The sequence below is a fragment of the Dryobates pubescens genome, chromosome 22 (assembly GCF_014839835.1).
Source record: "Dryobates pubescens isolate bDryPub1 chromosome 22, bDryPub1.pri, whole genome shotgun sequence".
Lineage (NCBI taxonomy): Eukaryota > Metazoa > Chordata > Aves > Piciformes > Picidae > Dryobates > Dryobates pubescens.
The window spans coordinates 8,942,085-8,962,029 of NC_071633.1; the positions used below are offsets into that span (position 1 = coordinate 8,942,085).

At 39.5% G+C, this 19,945-nt stretch overlaps 1 protein-coding gene across 1 annotated transcript; it reads right to left on the reverse strand.

Annotated features, from left to right (window-relative positions):
- Positions 1 to 313: 313 nt before the first annotated feature.
- OVCH2 (ovochymase 2) lies at positions 314 to 14,423 on the reverse strand. Its single transcript, XM_009896528.2, has 20 exons — positions 14,309 to 14,423; positions 13,720 to 13,829; positions 12,988 to 13,079; positions 11,700 to 11,872; positions 11,272 to 11,367; positions 10,753 to 10,904; positions 9,896 to 10,091; positions 9,125 to 9,148; positions 7,987 to 8,077; positions 7,762 to 7,895; positions 7,230 to 7,370; positions 6,151 to 6,281; positions 5,680 to 5,773; positions 4,751 to 4,882; positions 4,279 to 4,359; positions 3,477 to 3,663; positions 2,013 to 2,082; positions 1,269 to 1,464; positions 835 to 986; positions 314 to 526 (listed from the first exon to the last, which is right to left on the reverse strand). Exons 1-20 carry the CDS (start codon positions 14,397 to 14,399, stop codon positions 314 to 316), a joined length of 2,556 nt encoding a protein of 851 aa, XP_009894830.2. The 5' UTR covers positions 14,400 to 14,423.
- Positions 14,424 to 19,945: the final 5,522 nt, after the last annotated feature.

Here is a 19,945-nt window from a genome sequence, read left to right on the forward strand (position 1 = left end):
GCACCAAGCACCCCATCAAGTCTCCTCCTGAAAACCTCCAAATGATGGCGACTCCACCACCTCCCCAGGCAGCCCATTCCAATGGGCAATCACTCTCTCTGTGTAGAAATTCTTCCTAACATCCAACCTAATCCTCCCCTGGAGATCTGGAAGAAGTTAAGGTTTTCAGAAATTACTACTGATTTAGATGTGTCTGTTTCTGGGCATTCAGCTGGGGTACTTTAAACAGGAAAGATTTCAGGAAGTGCTGGACACTCAAACATAAAAATGGCACCCTAGAAAAGACCCCCAAATAAATTATTTATCAATAGGATTAATTTAAATGTTGTTTTGGTTTTTTCCCCCCCTCATACATACCACTACTATTAACACTCTGCTTGATCCAGTCAACAAAAGCACCAACATTTGTGTATACTCCTGGGTAACTCTTCTTTCCACATCCCAAGCCCCAGCTAGTGATTCCATGAAGGGTGTAAAATCCCAAGTTATCTTCTGAAGGACAAACTAAAGGGCCACCAGAATCACCCTGTACAAGGATAAAGGAATCTTGTTATGAGTCAACATCACTGCCTAGGTTTTCAAGTTACCAGATCAGCTCCAAGAGCTCCCGGCTGCTCACGTGTTTGGGGAGTTCTTTTTATAACACAAGACAGAAAAGGAAGTATTTCCTTTTGCACTAGGAGTAATTACTATCTTACTACTAAGGAGAGTTTTACTGTATGTCACCTACCTCCTGTTTGCAAGAAAACAGCTCTTGGTGAGGTTTTAACACTCCCATTTCCAGAACCCATCTGGCTATACCCCAAGAGTCAGAAGGTGATGTGTGCAACTTACTGTGCATGAGTCCTTGCCATCTTCTAGAGGGAATCCAGCACAGATCATCCTCTGGGTGACTTTACTGGGAAGATTTATGTAGTAGCTCTGACAGGTGTCAAGCACCAGGACAGGGACTTCTAGTTGATGCAGTTTTTTACCTTTTTCTCTGTCTGGAAGTAAACAACATATCAGAAACCACTAGAGGCATCAATTTGCGATTCCAGAAAGCAGCTTCCTTCTTCCTCTTTTCAAATGGTATCAACCCAAATGATCTGTTTTCTTTCCTCCCACCCATTTCCCTAAATGTCTAGCTGATCTTACACAAGAAAACTTTTTAACATGTCATCTCTCCACAAACAAATGTACAGACAGAATGAATATTACAACACAAGAACACAGTAATTGAAACAGCTACAGCATGCACAACCTCCCAGATAGCAAAGCCTGCATACCTTCTTCACGTGCACCCCATCCTGTGACAACACACACTCTTGAGGGCTGAACTGCCTCCTCCTTGGCAGGCAGGCAGACTGGGCGCACATAGTGGTTGAATTCTAAGGGCTTGGCCAGTTGCAGTAAGGCGATGTCAGAGTCCATAGTGGTCTTGTTAAAACTTGGATGTATAATGTACTGCTTTACTGACCTTCTCTAGGAAAGCAAGGACATTGGCACTTTCTGAATGACTTGGAAATCTGAGTCTTTCAGTAACTTTGGTTTTGTACATTTTCATGCCATATACAAGATGCCTTAAGAGTAGGACACATTTAAAAGCAGCTGCTGAAGCCACAAGCTTTCTTATACTAACATGTCAAGATTATGCTTCTTGGATGTACATCAGGGAACTTGCAGGAAACTCCCATCCAGCAAGTGCAGGAAGGTCTTGGAAACACATCATGCTGTCTGAGCAAAGCAGAACGCTGTGCCCCAATTATTTCTGTTTTGGTGATAGTCACCAGGGAGTTCAAAGACAATATACTCCACACTCCCACAAGCTCCAGGGTACTGAGCTTCAGAGTTCATGACTGTTGATAGAGTTTCTCTGACAGTCTCACAAAAGCTGTTGTGTAACTGCAGATTTAGGTCAGCATGCAGGCTGTGAGATTGCTCCAGCATAAATAATCTCAGAGACACATTTATATTAAAAGATGTTTTGCAAGATTGATTTATATTTTACTATTAAGCAGAATTTATAGTACCTGTCTGTTTTCTTGTTCTGTAAGATCATGAAGTCCTGCTACCACCATCCATAAGTCTCTGTATGGTTCTCTTAAAACAAAAAAAGATAAGAACATTCTCAGGCTAGTATAAGAGCATGTGAATCTTAGCACATTCCCACTTGGAACAGATATTTGGGCCCTGCAAGTCCTGAGGCCCATACACCCACAAAAACATATGAAAGTCTTCCTACTGACTTCTAGGAGCATGAAATATTCTCATGATGAGTCAGTGGGATCTCCCAAACACCTAGTGAACTGAGTGAACTTTTTTAATGACTGGGGTGCCTGCTGTAGAACACAAGACCATCACGGTCCACATCATCAAGGGACAGTGCTGGTCTCTACCTTTTAATTTCTTTATGAGAAAATGGGTGACCTCTAAAACATTACTACCTATCAAATGAGATTTAAAAATCCAAACCAGAAATATTTAATGTCACCTTTTGTTTTCATGACCAAACCCTCTCACTGCCTGTAAACCTGTCATAACTCCCTGATAAAATTAGTTGTGTAGAAACATTAATCCACATACACAAATTCTGATGTGATGGTAACGTGAAACACAGAATTCCTCTCCAATTCCTCTTAAGAGCAGTACCTTCAATACAGCACAATGCTCTTGACAAAATTTTGGCATAGTATTTAGAAACTTTGAAGCCAAAGTCCAAAATTCAAAAAGAGCACTTGCATTGCAGATCCACAGTTTGATGGGCATGGGCAAGAGAATCGAAAGAACTGGGGACTGTCGATATCTAAGCAGCTTTAGCATGTGGGGATTTTGAAAGCTCTTCCTCCTTTTCAAGTAACTGCAACTTTATTTGAACACAGGCCCAAATACCTAATTATCAGCAATCCTGGGAGGAATTAAAAAAAAAAAAAAAATTAAAAAAAAAATTATGTCCCAATATGTGTGAATCTGAAATTAAAGTACTTGTGATTAGTTTGAATTGCAAAACAGGTAGTATTTGGCTTAAGAGATAAATACAGATTGCAATTTAGAAAGTATTTTTTGAGGTCCTAAAGTCACACAGACTATCCTTTTGTCTTCTCTCAATAAAGACAATTTTCCATGTAATCTGATTTAACAGATTGATGATAGGGTCTTAATAGTTGTTACTAAGGGAACAGGATCAACCCTTTGCATAAAAGCCTTCTGTATGTCCTCCAAAATCTGCTTGGATTCTACCATGCTCTGTGAATGATCCAAATACACAGAAGTTACCTAAGAGTAAGTGATGGATGACAAGGGATTTAGGATGATCCCTTCTGAAAACCAAGCCTGCAGATGCAGGCTACTTCCTTAGAAGCCATTCTGCCAGTGTAAGCTGGTGATAGGTGGTAACTGAAACTGTGCCAGTCACCCTAGGCAGAGTCCCCACGCTGCAGAAAGGCACTGTGCAATTACAGATATACCCAAGGCAGGGTTCAACCCCGTGCACTTACTTAGAATTAAAGCAGTGAGCAGCTGTGACAACCCATTCTTTGGCAAGAACTGCTCCTCCACAGATGTGCTCATCTGAAAGTTGTACACTGACCTGCCAAGGCCATGAGTATGGTACAGCTTCTTCACCTCCAATTATTCTACTGAAGATAAACCGGGGCTGATTTGAAGGCATTCCACAACTATCATCTGAAACAGAAAGCACTCATGGTTCAAGATGACTTTAGAGGTTAAGATTTGGAGAGACTAAGAGCAGTCCATTTAACAGCTACCCCACAGCTTCCCAAGCTTCCTCCCCTCCCCATTTTTTGCTAATTCTTTCAACTTCCCTCATTACAAAGAATCCAAAAGTTTAGTGAGAGCATGAGGAGATGATCTTTGCAAAATCAAAGCTTCACCAACATGAAAGCACCTGCTTACTTTCAAAATTTCAGCCTCAAATCTTCAATCAGTATGGACTCATCTCACTCTCCATAAAGGTCTGGATTGAAAATGGAGCAGTCTAGTGTGATGGTTATTTTCAGGTACCCTGTACTCTTTATTTTCACCAAGTCAAGAAGGAATAAACTGACATAGAAATAATGTCATTGTGTTGCTGTGAGTGACTTAAGATGGAGACAACAAAAATCAGGTTCTGCTATTCTCAAGCTGAAGCTCAGAAGTGTTACTAATCATCTTTTTATGTCCTTGAAACATCTTAATGAAAAATTCTGGAAAAACTACATCCATTAAGTATTTGGAGAAAACACAATTTATAGTCCAAAGCCCCTATTCCCATGAAGAAAACAACTCGGGTTGGCTTACTTGTTGTAACCTGTATTTTGTCTTCAGTCATATCCACATCTTTAAATTCCTCCTCACTAGTTGAATCTAAAGTATCCAAATCTAGCAAATGAAAATAGAAAATATGTTAGCAGCCCAATTTGAGTGATATTTCTATTACTAAAAATCACTTTTATTATAAATCTTGTAGAAAGAATACATTTCCACAGTAAAGATCTGCGCTATTACATCTTCACAGGGTAGTAAAGTGCCATTTCAAATGCAAAAGGCTTGAATACAAAAATCAACCCCTGAGGTTTTGGGTTGATTAATTTTTTTCCTCTTCCCCCAGTCAATAGGCCCTTTCTTTCATGTCACAACAGGTTGGTTTTTTATGCTGAAACAATGTGTTAGATGAGAATCTCCTAGAGCAAAAGAATTCTGAATAGCCAGATTCACTGAAGAGCCCTTTATGCTGTCACAAAGGGGCCATTTTTCAAGTTACTTTTATTACCTGTTACATGGACAAAAGAGACTGTAGCTCTGAATCCTCCAAAGGTCTCTGTTTCGTCAGAATGAAAGGCAACCAGCATCATAGCAGAGGAGCTTAGAACGGGTGCTGGTAGCGTAAATCCACAAGACCTAGCTACAAATGAGAAAGTAAAGGTTTCACTGTAGATTAACATGTATTTTGTTATCCTTACCTCTTTCAACAGTGGGTACCCAATATTCTGTGTATTCCAGCTCTCACAGAGGAGCATAAAAAACTATGCACAAGAGGAGCAGAGATAAGCAGACTGAGGGCTGTTGTATTATTCTGACAGTCTTTGTTGATTAAGATAACAAGAAAACTCTTTGCATTATTTCACAAGAGTCTAATGCAACACTCACAGCTCTCATAGGTCGCCATTACATACAGAATACATTGGGAACCTGATTTCCTCCTCTTATTGCATCTGCTAATGGTAATTTGAGTACTCATCTAAGTACCAGCATCAAGCCAGTGTTGAAATCAGTTGACTGGGACAGGTCTTCCCCTCTTTCAGTGTAAACCAGGGGAATTTCTAGCAAGGTGGCAAGAATTACATGAAGGCTCATTTGGAGTGAACAACTGGCCCCTAAAAAGGAGACCTCCTGGGTGCTTTCTGTGTCTGATCAGTACTATAAAAACAAATTACTGTGTTATGTCCTTTTCTTCATTTACATGAATTCAGAACTACATTTCACGTAGAATTTAAATTGTTCTGCACAGCGTGGGTTTGCCCCAAATGGAATGGAAGTAGGAATACCTGCAAGTATTTTCCAAGGTACTGAAACTAGTACCTATAACCACTTGAGACCCTAGAAGTAAACCTGATCTGTAAAACTGTAAGACTGTAAACCAATGCTGGTGAATGTCATAAAATAAATAAGCCATCCCCAAAATATCTCAAAAAGTCAAACCGATTTCCTCCTCTTTTCCCACATCTCCATACACAGTCACGGCGTCGTAAGAGCAATCTTCACTGTCTTCTACTTCAAAAGACTGGTATGTAAGCTTGAAATAAAAAAAATGAAAAAGTGAACCTTGTTAAATTCTCATAGAAAAAATTCAAATATCTGTAGCAGGGTCTTTAGTATTCTCAGTAATTCATCTGGGGTCTGGGTTTTGTGACATTCAGATCTCTCACAGGTGATGTGTATTGCATTTGCTAGAAGAATCTGTCATAACATTTAAACCAGGAAAGACTATTTCACTATGTCCTAAAACAGAAATCAAAACCTGTCTGGATTTTGATATGGAAAGTGATTTAACTACATCTAGCAACATTATTCAAGCTTAGGTTGCTTGATCTTGATCGTCCTTAACTGCCTGATTTCTTGTTAATGGTGACCATTCCCATTCTGTAGAAACAAGAGGGGCTCATAAAATACCTTGATTACATGGTCTTCTTGTGCATAAATAATCCACTGACAGCTTGCCATGTTGCTGTAGTGCTCTGGATAGTGCATACTTTGTAAAACTCCCTCTTCAAAAATGACAGCTAAGGATGAACAGCCAGAATCTGGAAATCAAGGAAAACAAAACTGCAGGCACTGTGATTTCCTGTTAAACCATTCAAACCTTCTCCCCTGAATAAATAATTAAATCCAGAAAAACTCTTGTGGTACTGTCACACAGCTTAGGGAGAACAGGACAAAAGCAGCATGTCAAATCTTCGTCTGAAAAAGATGTAAAGAAAATGTTTAATTTGTTGCCAGGCAGAAGAGCAATTCTATCCATGACTGTAGCATTCCCCTTTGGCTACAGGCACAGGTACCTGTGTGGGGTGACAGAACAGCAGGACATAGGCATGTCAGAAGAGCATTTGCCAGCTTTCTTGGGAGAGGAAAGAGGAAACTTAACACACAGAGGACATGCCTTCCTGATCGGCTATGCAGAGGCAAGACCCCTCAGAGGGGTCCTTCCTCCCCATGCTCTGCCCTTACACCCTGCAGAGTTAAAAAAGCTATCTAGAAAAGTCACAGAAACACAGGTAGCAGGTGTCTGTCTGTAACACAATTATCCAGACTCAGCAGATAGCCCTTGGGCCTGAAGGAGTACTCTATGACATACACCTCAGCATTAGCTGCTTCCCTCAGGGCTCTTCCATTAAAGCATCCTTTCAACTAGCAAGGCAGCTTTCATCTGGAAATTCTGCTCATCTGACTCATCTTATTAATAGAGTTTTAAAACATTCTGGAAGCAGGGAAGGAAATGAGATCATCTTTAAAACAGATGGAGAAGTAGTAAAGATAAAGGAGGGCTTCTCTCAACAGCACCTACCCTACCTCTTTTGGGCATCTTAGTTTCTTCACAATGTCACATGGCAGCCTAACCTCATTTACCTTATAAATAAGATCACCCACGTAGAAATAGAATAGGAGCTTCCTCTGATTTGCTTCTGCCTGAAAATATTTTTCAGGTCACCACCCAAGAGCACAGATGGGTATATTACTAAACTTATACTTACCAGGAAGAGCCCCTGGTGAAAGAGCTTTGTAGATCATGGAAAAACCAGTTCCGTGATCCTTGCTGTCAGAAACAAATTTCAGCCTCATACTATTGGAGCCAATCAGAATAGGCAATGGAATATCTCCTCCACAGAATTTCCCTGAAACACAATTATTAGAGAACAAACAATTTAAAGTCTTTAGTCACTTGAGAAAACTTGCATATACCATATTTAGTTGTCAGCTGTAAATTGCCAATTCATTCTTCCACATTCCCTATTAATTCATTAGTCCAAATTGATGCAAGCTATTAAAAACTGAAAAACCTTGACACCAGAGTCATTTGCTGACCCTGTTCCCTGCCAGACATTTTCCATTCTTGTCTTCCTCCAGTACTGTTTGTCTTTTATTTTAGATCATATGGCACAAAGTATTCATCATGAAAATGTAACTAAGTCTTACATTTTACTGATTCTGTTGCAATGAACCTCAGGGTCCTCACTGGACATACTTGCTGTGATAATTTCACAGAATAAGGAGACAGCAACTCACCAATAAGTCTGTTGTCTTTTGAATAGACTGATAAGGAATCATAGTCACAAAATGTTTCTGGCTCTATATCAAAGTGGGAAAAATTAAGCCATATGTAATTCCCTTCTGGTACAAACAGCGTCCACACACACAACCTGGAACAAGAAAGTAGTTTCCATTGACAAAACTGCAACAAAGCCCCAAACTATACTGGTACAGGGAATAGTTTCTGCTTTGTCTGCTTACTGGTGGTTTTGATAGAACTCTTGGGGACTTCCAGGAAAGTCTAATTCTCCTTCACTGCCAGGTAGTTTGCCATCCTGAATGCTACACAATGCTGCATTGTGGAGTTAAACCAAGATAAGAGGAGTCAGGTTTGACATATATGCAATCATCTGTTCTGCAAAAAAACCCCAACCAGCCAAACCCAAACACACACACACACACACCCCCCAAAACCAAACCCACCAAACAAAAGAAACCACTCATACAGCTAGAGAATATTGTAAGACTCCAGATTGGTCAGCTGTACCTGGTTGCTGTTGACAGACTGGTGCCTGGCTTCCTCTTTTATTTGGAATGATGGTAAGTCAGTTAAAACACACAATTTGTGCAAAACTTAAGCAGGCAATACGCTACCACATTTCACTGTAAAAATAGCAACACTTTTTTTTTTAACCTTGAAGAAATTGATGAATTAGGATTTCAGTACAAATATTTTTCAAGGAGGAAGAATGAACACCACAGGACAAAAGAAAAGTGTTCATTGCAGCCCACTTGTAAGAATGTCCTTAGCTATGTTGTTACAGCAGACTTCTGCAACAGTACAATATGATATTGAAGACATTAGAAGAAGCAGAAGCTAAACTCTCTTGTCCAGCAAGAACATCAACGTGGCAGAACTAAAGACTTCAGTTTTACAATATGCTACACTCAGGGTTGGGGTTTGTGGGGCTTTTTTGCATTTTATTCCTAGAAATAGACACCAGACAAGTAGACAGATTCATCAGACTGTGCAAAGGTACTGCTAATCTACCTCATACTTTCTATTTAGCGTCTATATTTTTATATAGAACCAATTTCACTAATTAGATTTCATGCATTGCCTGAGGAATGGTCTGCATTTTTCTCATTAGATTTGTTTACATTTCAATAAACAGATGTAGCTGTCAGAAGGAAAAATCCTTTTTGAAGCCACCAGTACATAAGTACAAGCCTACATAAGCAAAAATAGTAAGTACATATTTAATATGTACATTTACAAATGCTTTGATGAGTCAAGCTGCTTCACGTTCCTTCCTTCCTAGATTACACGTCAGATTATTTGGTCGGTCTTTTTATGCTCTAACAAAGACAGGAGATATTGAAAAAATACTGTACTCACCTGTGGAGCTTTTCATTTTCAGATCTAAGAAAGGAAGGATAAGAAAGGAGGCAGAAAAAGAAGAATAAATTACTGGAGTTTCACATTCACAACTTAGGCTTTATTCTCATCTATGTGAAATGGTAATTTTATACAACTGGCACTGAAGCATATTCAAGTGCTTTTGGGGGACAAAGTGCCTACAAAAAATTAGGCTTAGAATTAAAACAATATTGCAAGTTCAGGTAATGCTGACTTTGGAATAATCAGCTGTGGAGCAGCCACTTCTAGAATGAATCATATATTGACAGGCCACTGCTCATTCTGAGCAGCACAGTACCCGCTTGCTACTTTCAACTGAGTAAACACAACACATTTCAGGTAAGAGTAGTAGAATGCAACCACTGCCATCACATCAGGGACACAGACACATGAAGCCTGACAGCAGACATACCAGTGGGACACTATAACAGAGTGAGCAAGCAAAACCTAGCACAATGCAGTTGAGAATTGTGATTTCACTTGACCTACCAAAATGCTTTTTCTGTTCACTGGAGCCAACACACTAATGAAAAGCAGAGAAAATTATTTTTTCCTGATAATAAAATAGGTCAAGTAGTAAATTCTTTAATTTGTTTTTGGCAACTGCCTATCAGTACCTTATACTTAAAGGTGAAATGCTATAGGGCTTTTCCAGGAAATGCTGTATCTTGAAAAAGATAAAACTAAATGAAATAGTTTGAGGCAGAAAAGTTGTCACAAGTGAGGTACACATTACTGTGGAGACAATACCAGCACTCATGTTCTCTTGAATCCAGGGAAGCACCACAGTGAGGTCTGTGAATATTCCTGGAGATCCTCTGTTGTAATGTTTCTTCTTCTCATTACTTATCCAGCCACGAGCACAACCCATCCCCCAGGAGATTACACCAGCAAGAGTCCAGGCACCATGCTTACGTCTGCACAAAAGAGGGCCCCCCGAGTCTCCCTGTAACAAACAAGTAAAAGCTCACAACCCACATCTTACAAAACCACTTGCATACCACCAAGCAAGCCCCCGGGAGTTGATTTATTGAGTTCTCTTTTGTGCCATACTAACAAAGTTGCAATGCAGGGCATAGCAGTTTTCAGAAAACTGTGAAGACACTCACTTACTTTCTTACTGTGTTTAGTCAGGATTGTCAAGAAGGGGACAGAATGACTAATTCCCTCATGGGTACATATCTGTCGTGTTTTAACATGTGATAAGGAGTTAGGAGCTTTTGTATTAGTCTTGTGACAAGGAGCAATCATTTAACCTTACTCTGACTTCCTTTCCCTCCTTTAATCCAAGGCTACACTTTCTGTTTCCTTCCCTACCTAGCATCTCAGCAACACTAATAAATTTATCAAGTGTTCTGGAGTTAGAAAGCCCACAGCATCATTGCAAAATTGTTCTCAGGAACCTGTCATACATCTCACACAATAATTAAAGTAGAATCATGTAATGAAATGCATTGCCCCATAAAGAACCTTTGAAAGGATTCACAGATCAAAATACACACACTCCAAATACTGCTATTTACAGTGTATTTATTCACTTAAGCACACAGAGCCTTTTAGCCTCTGGGGAACGCTTGTAAATACCCAAGGCTCTCCGCTCAGCTCACCTGGCAGGCATCTTTTCCTCCATCTGGAAATCCAGCACACATGATAGTGTCACCTTGGATGGGGTTCTTTAAAGTTGATAGTGCTCTTGAACACTCCTTACTGTTTAGGATCGGTAGATTGACTTCATATAAGACCTGAGGGAGTACTCCATCTGAAATACAAAATAAACTGTTCATTGGAAATGCTGAGAAGTTAATTTAAGGTCACTGCTAATACACAAGAGTTGTAAACTTGCTCTATGCCATTTTATGGTTACAAAACATCCAGTTTTGTGTACGTAAGCAGATTTACTTGAATAAATTTCAAAGAGCTCCAGAACTGAAATACAGAGCTGTGATCCACTGGGAGGCAATTCACAGGTAGGCAGAGAGGCTAGCAAAGATCCCATTTTGAGTTACAATTCTTATGACCAGTTGCCGATTACTTCCAGCTTGTCTATGACTATGCAATCAAGCTCTTAGCTTCACAAATAAGACACTGCGAAACTTGGATCTCAAAGAACAAGTTGAATCGCTTACTCTCATTTAAACGACCCCAACCGCAAGCAGTGCAGATATATCCTGCTTCGAACTTTTCACCTGGATCAGGAAGACATGCTGGCAAAACTGATGGACCTGCCACACATGAACATAAATTTTATTGACAAGTATTTGAAAAAACAGGAGGAAAAAAAAAAAAGAGAGGAAAAAGAGATTCCTCAGTTAAAAGTAAAAAATGTTGTTATTTTTGTGGCATCAGAGAAATTAATCTGGCATTTGGCAATTTATCTGTGCCTCCATTTTGTAGTGTTTTGGAAGAGAAAAAGCCAGGAATACCACAAGCTTCAGCCCAGATTTTGCCATTCAGCTTAATCTTAGCTGTATCATGATCCAAACTTCCACTAGAAGTGGGAAGCAAAGGCATCACCTTCCCCACTGGAAAAAATTACAGATAACTCTGGCCTTACTGAAAACAAAGGCTCCATCCAGCTTCAGAAGGGCAATGTCATAATTCATTGGCCTTCTGGGGTCGAAGTTTGGGTGCTTAATAACATATTTAACAGGGAGTGTCTGCTCGCCATTCTCCCTGATCCTCAAATCATGCTCCCCTGCAGTGACATTCAAGTACTCCAATAGGTTCCTGTAGAACAGAAAAACAGAAGCTCAGCTACAGAATCTTCAAAAGGAAAAATTATAGTCTTTTTTAAAAAGAGAAGTTAGTATCATTGGTATCTAATACCTTTCATCTCCAGATTTTAGAGCACTTAATACGTATAGTCAGCAAGAACTGAGTACATCCTGCAGTAGAAATTGAGAGATGAAAAGGGAGGGAGAAGAAAAATAATTTTAGCTGCACTCCTGACTGGTTTCCTGGTCCATTAAGGAACCAGGTCCTCTCACTGTGGTTAAAAATGTTCAGTCACATTGCTTTTTGAAGGAAGAAAGATCTGAACTTAGGAAACCACATTAAAAATAAGACTACTTGGCAAGCATTCTTGGTTTATACCTTAAAACTATGGTGAATCCTTGCTTTAGGGCTCCAAATACCAGAGCAGATGTGCAGCAAAGGAACATGAAAGCAATCATTATGAAGTTTTTATTCTACTTCACATTTATTCACCAGATTTGAAAAATTACTTTTCTGTCAGGAGGCTTTATGCTGATTTAGACATTGCCTGTCCTTCTGAAGTTTATATAAACTCTGGCTAACTTGACCAAGATGTGATCACCTATAATGACCAATATAGATCAAATTTACAGTTCCAGGTGATCCTTTAGTACAAAGATTTAGAATTAACTATAAGGGAACTAAAACCTCAATGAAGCCACCACAGAATCAGAACTAAAACCTTCCATACAAAATTTACAGACCACTTTTTTTTCCCCCCATTTAGTATTGAGGCTGAAAATCTTCAGCATGCAAGAGATCAGTATTATATTCAGTCACCATATGCTCTGCCAGTTGTTACCACTAAAAAATAATTTCCATCACCTGGCAATTACCATTAGGCATAGATTTTTATCTGCACTTCCAAAATCAGCCTCAAACAATCCCTGCATATTTATTTCATTCTGAATTATTTGTGAGATGTTCAAAGTGTTTGTTTTTTCTTCCTGTCTAATATGCCAAATATCTATTACAAGAAAAAGGGTAACACCTATAAGCAATCACCATAAACAGATGCTACAGCACACACTTTCACAATCAGTGTTACTCTGCACCTGCAGTCTGCTGCTGCAAGATCACATCCATACCTGTCTAAGATGCAGTGAGCTGCTGTGACCACCCACTGAGCAGAAACAATGGTGCCTCCACAGAAATGCTTTTGCCTTCGTTTCAAGGAGACCTGCACCATATAAAGAAGGTGTGCTGAGTGAAGAAAATCTTTACATCTGCTCTGATTGCATTTGAGGAAGAAAAGACAGTACACACAGGCACCCCCTGAAGACTCATATAGTAAAGTACATGCTGCATTTCAAGCAGACTTCCATGGCATTTGTACAGTCTTTAAGAGATTCTAAACTCACTACTCTCCCCTCAGCTGTGACTTGCTACCTGGATAAGTGCAACACTCTTGTAATAAATGCCAACTCACTGAGGTACTTAGCACACTGTAAAAAAGGTTATTATTCAGCTGAGAGATTTTGCTTTGCAGGTCACTAGGAGCACATTGCAATAGTTGAGGGCTGGGGCTAGTGTCCTTCAGTGCCCTGTTTTTGCATAGTTTCACCCATGCCTCTTTACTGTAGACTGATGTAAAAATGCTCTTTCAGAAATTATGATAAACAAAGCAAGAAGGTTTTCCAGGGAGCAGGACAAACACCACGTCCTGCCCACCTGCTTCACTGCTTTTCATAAATCAGAGTGGCGCTCGCCAATACACCATGAGTGGGAGTGAACACAAAGAATACCAGTTTTCTTCTGTCATTTATATAAAATGGCAAGACTTTGTTCTAAAGATAAAAACCACTTTTGCTTGTGCACACCTGCCACGGATGTGAGCCTTGTTTCACCTGGTTTCCCCCAACAATCCGAGTGAAAAGGTTAAGGTAACTCCATGGTTTTGGCTCTTGAAATTTCTGCCCGCACTTAGGATCTGAGGAGTAAAATGGGGAAAAGAAGGACAGATATAGTCTGTCTGGATTTTCTACTTTTTTGAGTAACATAGAATTGCAAGTGGAAGACAGGATTCTCTATTTTGTTTGGAGCCCATGAGTATTGTGCTAAACCACAACCTTCATTAACTTGATGCAAATCTGAGATCATTTATTTATTTCATTACAAATCATACTTAAGTTATTAATTCTGAATCATCAAGGAATCAGACAAAAGTTTAAAGAACTACTCATTAAAAGATAACTATCAGTTACAGACCTGGACTGGAACAGAAGCAGAAAATCAAAGACTAGACCAATTATTTTAATGCTACTGTGTCTCTAGGTGTATGACTTAAGAGGGTGAAACTAGTGCAGCTTCCTTATTTCAGCACTATCTCCCATGCTTGTCACTGCCTAAGAACCAACACCATTAGTACCTAGAAAACTGTTATAACCAGATGTGAAATTTTCATCCTACCTTTCTGAAGAACAGATGGCACAGCATGAAATTCTGTGACACAAACTATCCCCATCAGGAGTAACTGCAGCTTACTGGGGGCAACGTGCATCTTGGGGCGTTAAGTGACTGAGTGAAAACAAGGAGAGTTTTTACAGGGACAAAGAAAGCAAATACTACACTATAGAAGAATAGCAACTAAATGAAGTCGAAGTTACTCATTAATCCAGCCATGAAACACTTAGCTGCACAAATAACGTAAAAGAATCATGCGCCGTTAAGTGTCACTACTAAAGCCTTTTTTGCTAAGTGCTAGCTAAAATTCCCCCTAAACCTAGATTTTTTTTCAGGCAAAGGACAAAAATTACTGTTGCATGCTTTGCTAGCAATACTTATCCAGGCTGATCTGTATATCAAAGCACAATACACATGCACACAATATCAATTGCTGTTTGTCCCTACAATTTCTACAGCTTTTTAAGAGGGCAAGACTTCAGTTTCAGCCAATTTTGCAGACCTGAGAGACACCTCAGAAGTTTAATTGCTTTGTTGGCAGCGTGCTCACTGTTGTAAATGACAAGGACAACTCTCTGCATCAGTCATTTTGTTTTTTTCCAAAAGAGCAGTGTTTACAACCCATTTTTAAAAGGCAACCAAGAAGGGCAGAGCTCAGCTTTAAAAAGGTATTTCAGTATTGCTGCAATCAGCAGCACCCATTCCGTGTCACTTTGACGGCTAAGCTCTCGATAACAATTTAAGGGCAAATCTTTTAGAAGGGTATTCAAATCCTAAATAAGCAACACAGCTAAATTAAAAGCTTTCACAAAACAGGAAGCATAATTACCCTGCAAAATCACCACTTAAAACTTTATTCTTATCTGTTTTGGCAGGTATTGCCGGACTTGGAAAGGGCTGAACAAAGTAATAAATACAATTAAAATACTGTCAAAAGTATCTTAAAAGTCATATGAAATGTATAAGCATCAAGTAAGACATTAGAGTCATCAAGAGATGCAACACATATACAACAGATGATAAAAACCATAAGTCTCTTTTGTGCCAGAAAAGGGCAAAAGATATTTATCCCAGGGAACTAGGAAATATTTACACAAGACAGGGAAAAATATTGTTTGTTTCTGGGTATTTTTCTTGGCTTGAGTGGTTGAGATCCTCAATTTCCTCTCTTTGTAAAAAACAAGAATTCAATATTTCCACCTTTAACATCTCTGCAACAGTCAATTTTCACATGGGAAATGTATCAAACTTTGAAGAGAACCATGGAGTAAACAATCCATTCAAATTAACACAAATTTCAGTCTTGAACTTATCAAAACAGCATTTTGTCAAGATGCCAACAGATAAATGGAAAGGCTACATTCTTTTAAAATAAGGTACAACAATAATTAAACAGTGAGGGGGTTTTTTGTGGTTACCATCACAATGGACAAGACTTGTATTTTTCAGTTCTGCTCAGGCTCCCAAAGAAAACAGTCTTACACTTGACTCATTAGCCCCAGACTATTGAATATGTTCTATTTTTTGCACAAGATTTCACAATACAGCCCAACAATTTACCAATTTATTCAATTATAGGTTTTTGTTGTTCTTTACCTCTGCCATTCAGAGGATAATGAAGACCATCTTTTATTCTGAATATGCAGTTTCATAACAAAAAAAACCTGAATACAAACCCTGTGCTGTAAGCTTTGAGTCACAGTTGTAATTCCTGTTAAAAATATACAGAACTTCTTGAGACTGCAGTTTCCATTCTTGTTCTGTGGAGATCTACAATTCTGCAAATTCCAAACCCTGCATCACCAGTATCACTCCAGCCCAAATCAAAATCTTGAAAGGCTGTTTGCCTTCAGTAATTGATTTGCATTTTGCAGGGGCAAAATAAAACCCTATACCCCCAGCTCAGTTCCATATACAGTAAGGCTCTCTGATCACCCACCACAATGACATCCTTTGGAATGATGGCACTCACCAGGATGACAGAACAAGAATAACAACTATCTCTGCAGTTTTAAGTGATGCTGTGCAAACTACACGGCACTTTATTGATGAGAAATAGAAACATCAGCCCAATGGTACATGGAGAGACATTCAGCCCGCTTCAGGTTTATGACAGAGGCAACACTTACTGTGCGGCAGCCAAAGTGGTCAGAAAGAAAAATCATAGCAGGGCATGTTCCATACAACCTGGTCCCTGTCTGGATGGCAGAACAGAAGTGCAGGCTTTCTTGTCCTATTATTCTTTGTTCTCCTCTTTTGCTACCTATTTATCTTTCCAATTGAGCTGTTGTTATCCTGTGTGCAGGCAGAGGCACTGATGACTTCACCTAAGTCCCCCACTGGAGAGCTGCTAGTTCTCAAACTCACAGCTTTGGCAGGCAGCTCTGCCAGCACCATTCCTCAAAGGCAGGCAAAGGTCAAACCTTATGACTTGATCTCCATCCATGCATTTGCTCTGAATCAGGGCTGGCTTTGTATCCTTTTTCATGTCCTGTACCTTTGTAGTGAGAAAAACAAAACCATTAATTGAAACTATCCAAAATGGCCTGATCCATGTTCTAGCAAGCAGAGCCAGTCCCTTACTCCCCAAAATAATGGTGCTAGTCCACACTAGACAATCTGGCCTGTCCCTTCTTTTCCTGTGCTCCTCCAGAACAAAATGCTTGCAAATAAATGTATACTTGATGCTGTAGAAATGCATATAGTTTCTCCTTACTATGAGGCTATTAAAAAAGAATAAGCATACACAGAAAAAAAAGTAAATTTAAGACCAAGAGAAAGCAAAGAATATAGAAAATATTCTTAGAATATTTCAACAGAAAGATTCATATCTGTGATTTTTCAGTCACTCAAGACATTTTTTGGGAAGCAAAATGTTTGGCTGAAAATTAAGCAAATAAATACTCACAAAAAGGTCAGAGACCTTTAACCCAGTACCATTTCAAGCCTGTTTAACTTCCATCTGTTAATAAAAACAGCATTGGCAATCGATTGCTACTATTCCAAAGACAAACTAACTGTTGAAAACACAAACACTTCACAAGCAATCAAAACATCTGGTGTATGTTCCCACAGTGCTTATGGGCTCTTGACAGCTTTAAACCAACCCAAGTTTAAGCCAGTTGTGCACCATTTCCCACGAAAGAGCCTGTTGCTACCATCGCCCTTGTGCTAGCTTCCATTCCAGCCAGGCTGTGTAGAGAGCTGAACACTCTTTATGTAGCTGGATTGGTTTCTTGATCACTTAAGAAGTGAATTCTAGTATCAGTGTAAAGGAGAAGGAATGAATGCATGCACTGGACAGATCAATTTATTCCTTCTGATTGCAGCCTCCAGTTACACTTTAAAATACCCAAAGCAATCATGGAATTTCAGCCACACTGACTTTTCGACACAGTATTGTCCTAAAAACAGACCCAGAGTTTTCAGCTCTGGTCCAAGCTTTGTTATAACCTCCTGTCTGCTTCTGGTTAATAAACATGCCTCAGCTAAGTGTTTTGCAATATCTATCACACCCTGGGGATTATGAAATCCCTTTTCTTGGGCTGTGAAGATACCTGAAAGGGCAAAATATCTTTATAGCCTTTGAGAAGCACAGTAGAAGTCAAGAGATACAGTCACCTAGTAACTCCATAGTTCAAATAGGGAAGTTGCTGCCACCCTGGTATTAGTCAGCCTAATATATCATGGTCCCTTGAATGCAGACTACTTTGAGACTTTGTGCTTTTAACATTTCCTCCCCCTCTACAACCCTCTGCATAACTGAAAGGGCCAGTGTTCTTGCCTCAGAGACATTTAGTTATGCTTTATTGCCTCTAATTAACAATGTAAGGACTTGGAGAGAACAATAAAAGAAGAAAGGTTAGCTTTTGGTAATGTTTTTACTTCAACTTGCTGCATCCTCCTAAATTCCTTCAGCTGACCTGTCAGGACACAGAACAAAGCATACAACAACAAGAATGTTCAAAGGAACCCACAGAACATCCCCAAGATACTGTTTCCCAGAACATTTGCTCATTAATTGAATCATCTGGATACATCAAGATCTATATGAGTCTCCTGTGCAAAAAAATAAAAGGAGTGCAACTTTAGAGGAAAACACACTCAGCTTTTTCATGATGCACAGCAAAGCATAACAGTTATTATACTAACCAAAATTAACCAGCAACTAGGAACCAGAAGAAACATCACTTGTTGGCCTTTTCCCATTCTTCACAACAGCTCTGCTTTTCCTGCTTTCAGAGCTCATCAACACATGAGAATTGTAGATATAGGTTCAGTTACTTGCATCCACAATGGGTGCTGCTACAACATATATTTTAGTCTTCTCACGGACAAAGACTTTACCTCTCAAAGGAAAAAAAGACCAAAAAGCAAACAAGATCAACAAATGTAAAAATACTGCAGGCTATGAAAATCACAATGTGTTAAGATATAGGCTAAAGCTTCCCCTGGATAGAGTCCAGCCTTACATCTACAGCATAATTAATTCATTGGGGAAGAACAATGGAAGGAAGAGAAAGGGAGCAAGATTATGCTCAGCTCAAGTATTTGGCCAGAATACCTCAAAAACCCTTTGTAAGGAAAGCTCAGCACTAACACTTTTCAGCTAAGGAAAATCAGGCATATGAATTAAACAAATTGGCAACAGTCGGAAGTATGCTGGCTGCTCAGCTCCCAAACATCCAAGATGATCTCAAGACTATTCTGTTACTAACAAAATCCATACCCTTTAGCACAATGGCAGCTCCTCAAGGTAAACAAATCAGAAAATAGAGGAAGACCAAAGCATTCATTTCTGGTAACTGCACTATTGCCTCCTAACACACTAGCAGTTACTGGTTTTGTTCTGCAGGTATCTGGGCTCTACATTTAGCATCCCCTTGCATCTAGAAGAATAAAGCCTGAAATGCTATGAACCTGAGCTCACAAAGCATTGTACCATAGAGAGAGGATTATAAGCACACTAATTAACAAGGACACTTCTGTATCACATAAGGAAAAAGTGTATTATGTTAGCATGGTTATGATGCCAGTACAGTGTAAGCACCACACATCAAGGACAGGACATAAGGAAAGCACTCTGGGTGCCTGCTGATTTCAGCACTGGAAGCCCACAACCCTTGGTATCATTGCACAGCCTACTTCATGGAGGGTACCACTGCCTTACAAGTAAGCAAAACTGAGCCCAAATGGTGGACAATCAGGGATGACTGACTTATCAAACTAGCTTAAAAGTCCAGGAGAAGGAAGTCCAGAAGTAATCCATATGTTTGCTCTTGATCAGCCAACAGAGATTCCACTGTTGCAGAAAACAGGCACAAAACCCATAAGCAAAGTCTGCTTGCTCTTTGCCAGACTTGCTCTCCACAAATAAATAACTTACTTTCAGGACCCAGGAGAAAATGTAACCAGCACAGGAAGAATCAGAGAACAGGCTCACAACCCTCAGCTACTGCTTTAGACTAAGAGGTATGAGAGGCCAAGCCAAGAAAGAGAAAAGTGACAAAGTAGCATGCTCATAAAACTACTTATATTGTGCCAGAGCTGTAGAAAGGTAGATTTATAAATCTTCAGGAGTAATTTCCAAGCTGAAATCCTGGTAGTGGGTTTGTGAAAGATTAAAAGATATACAATCCCCAC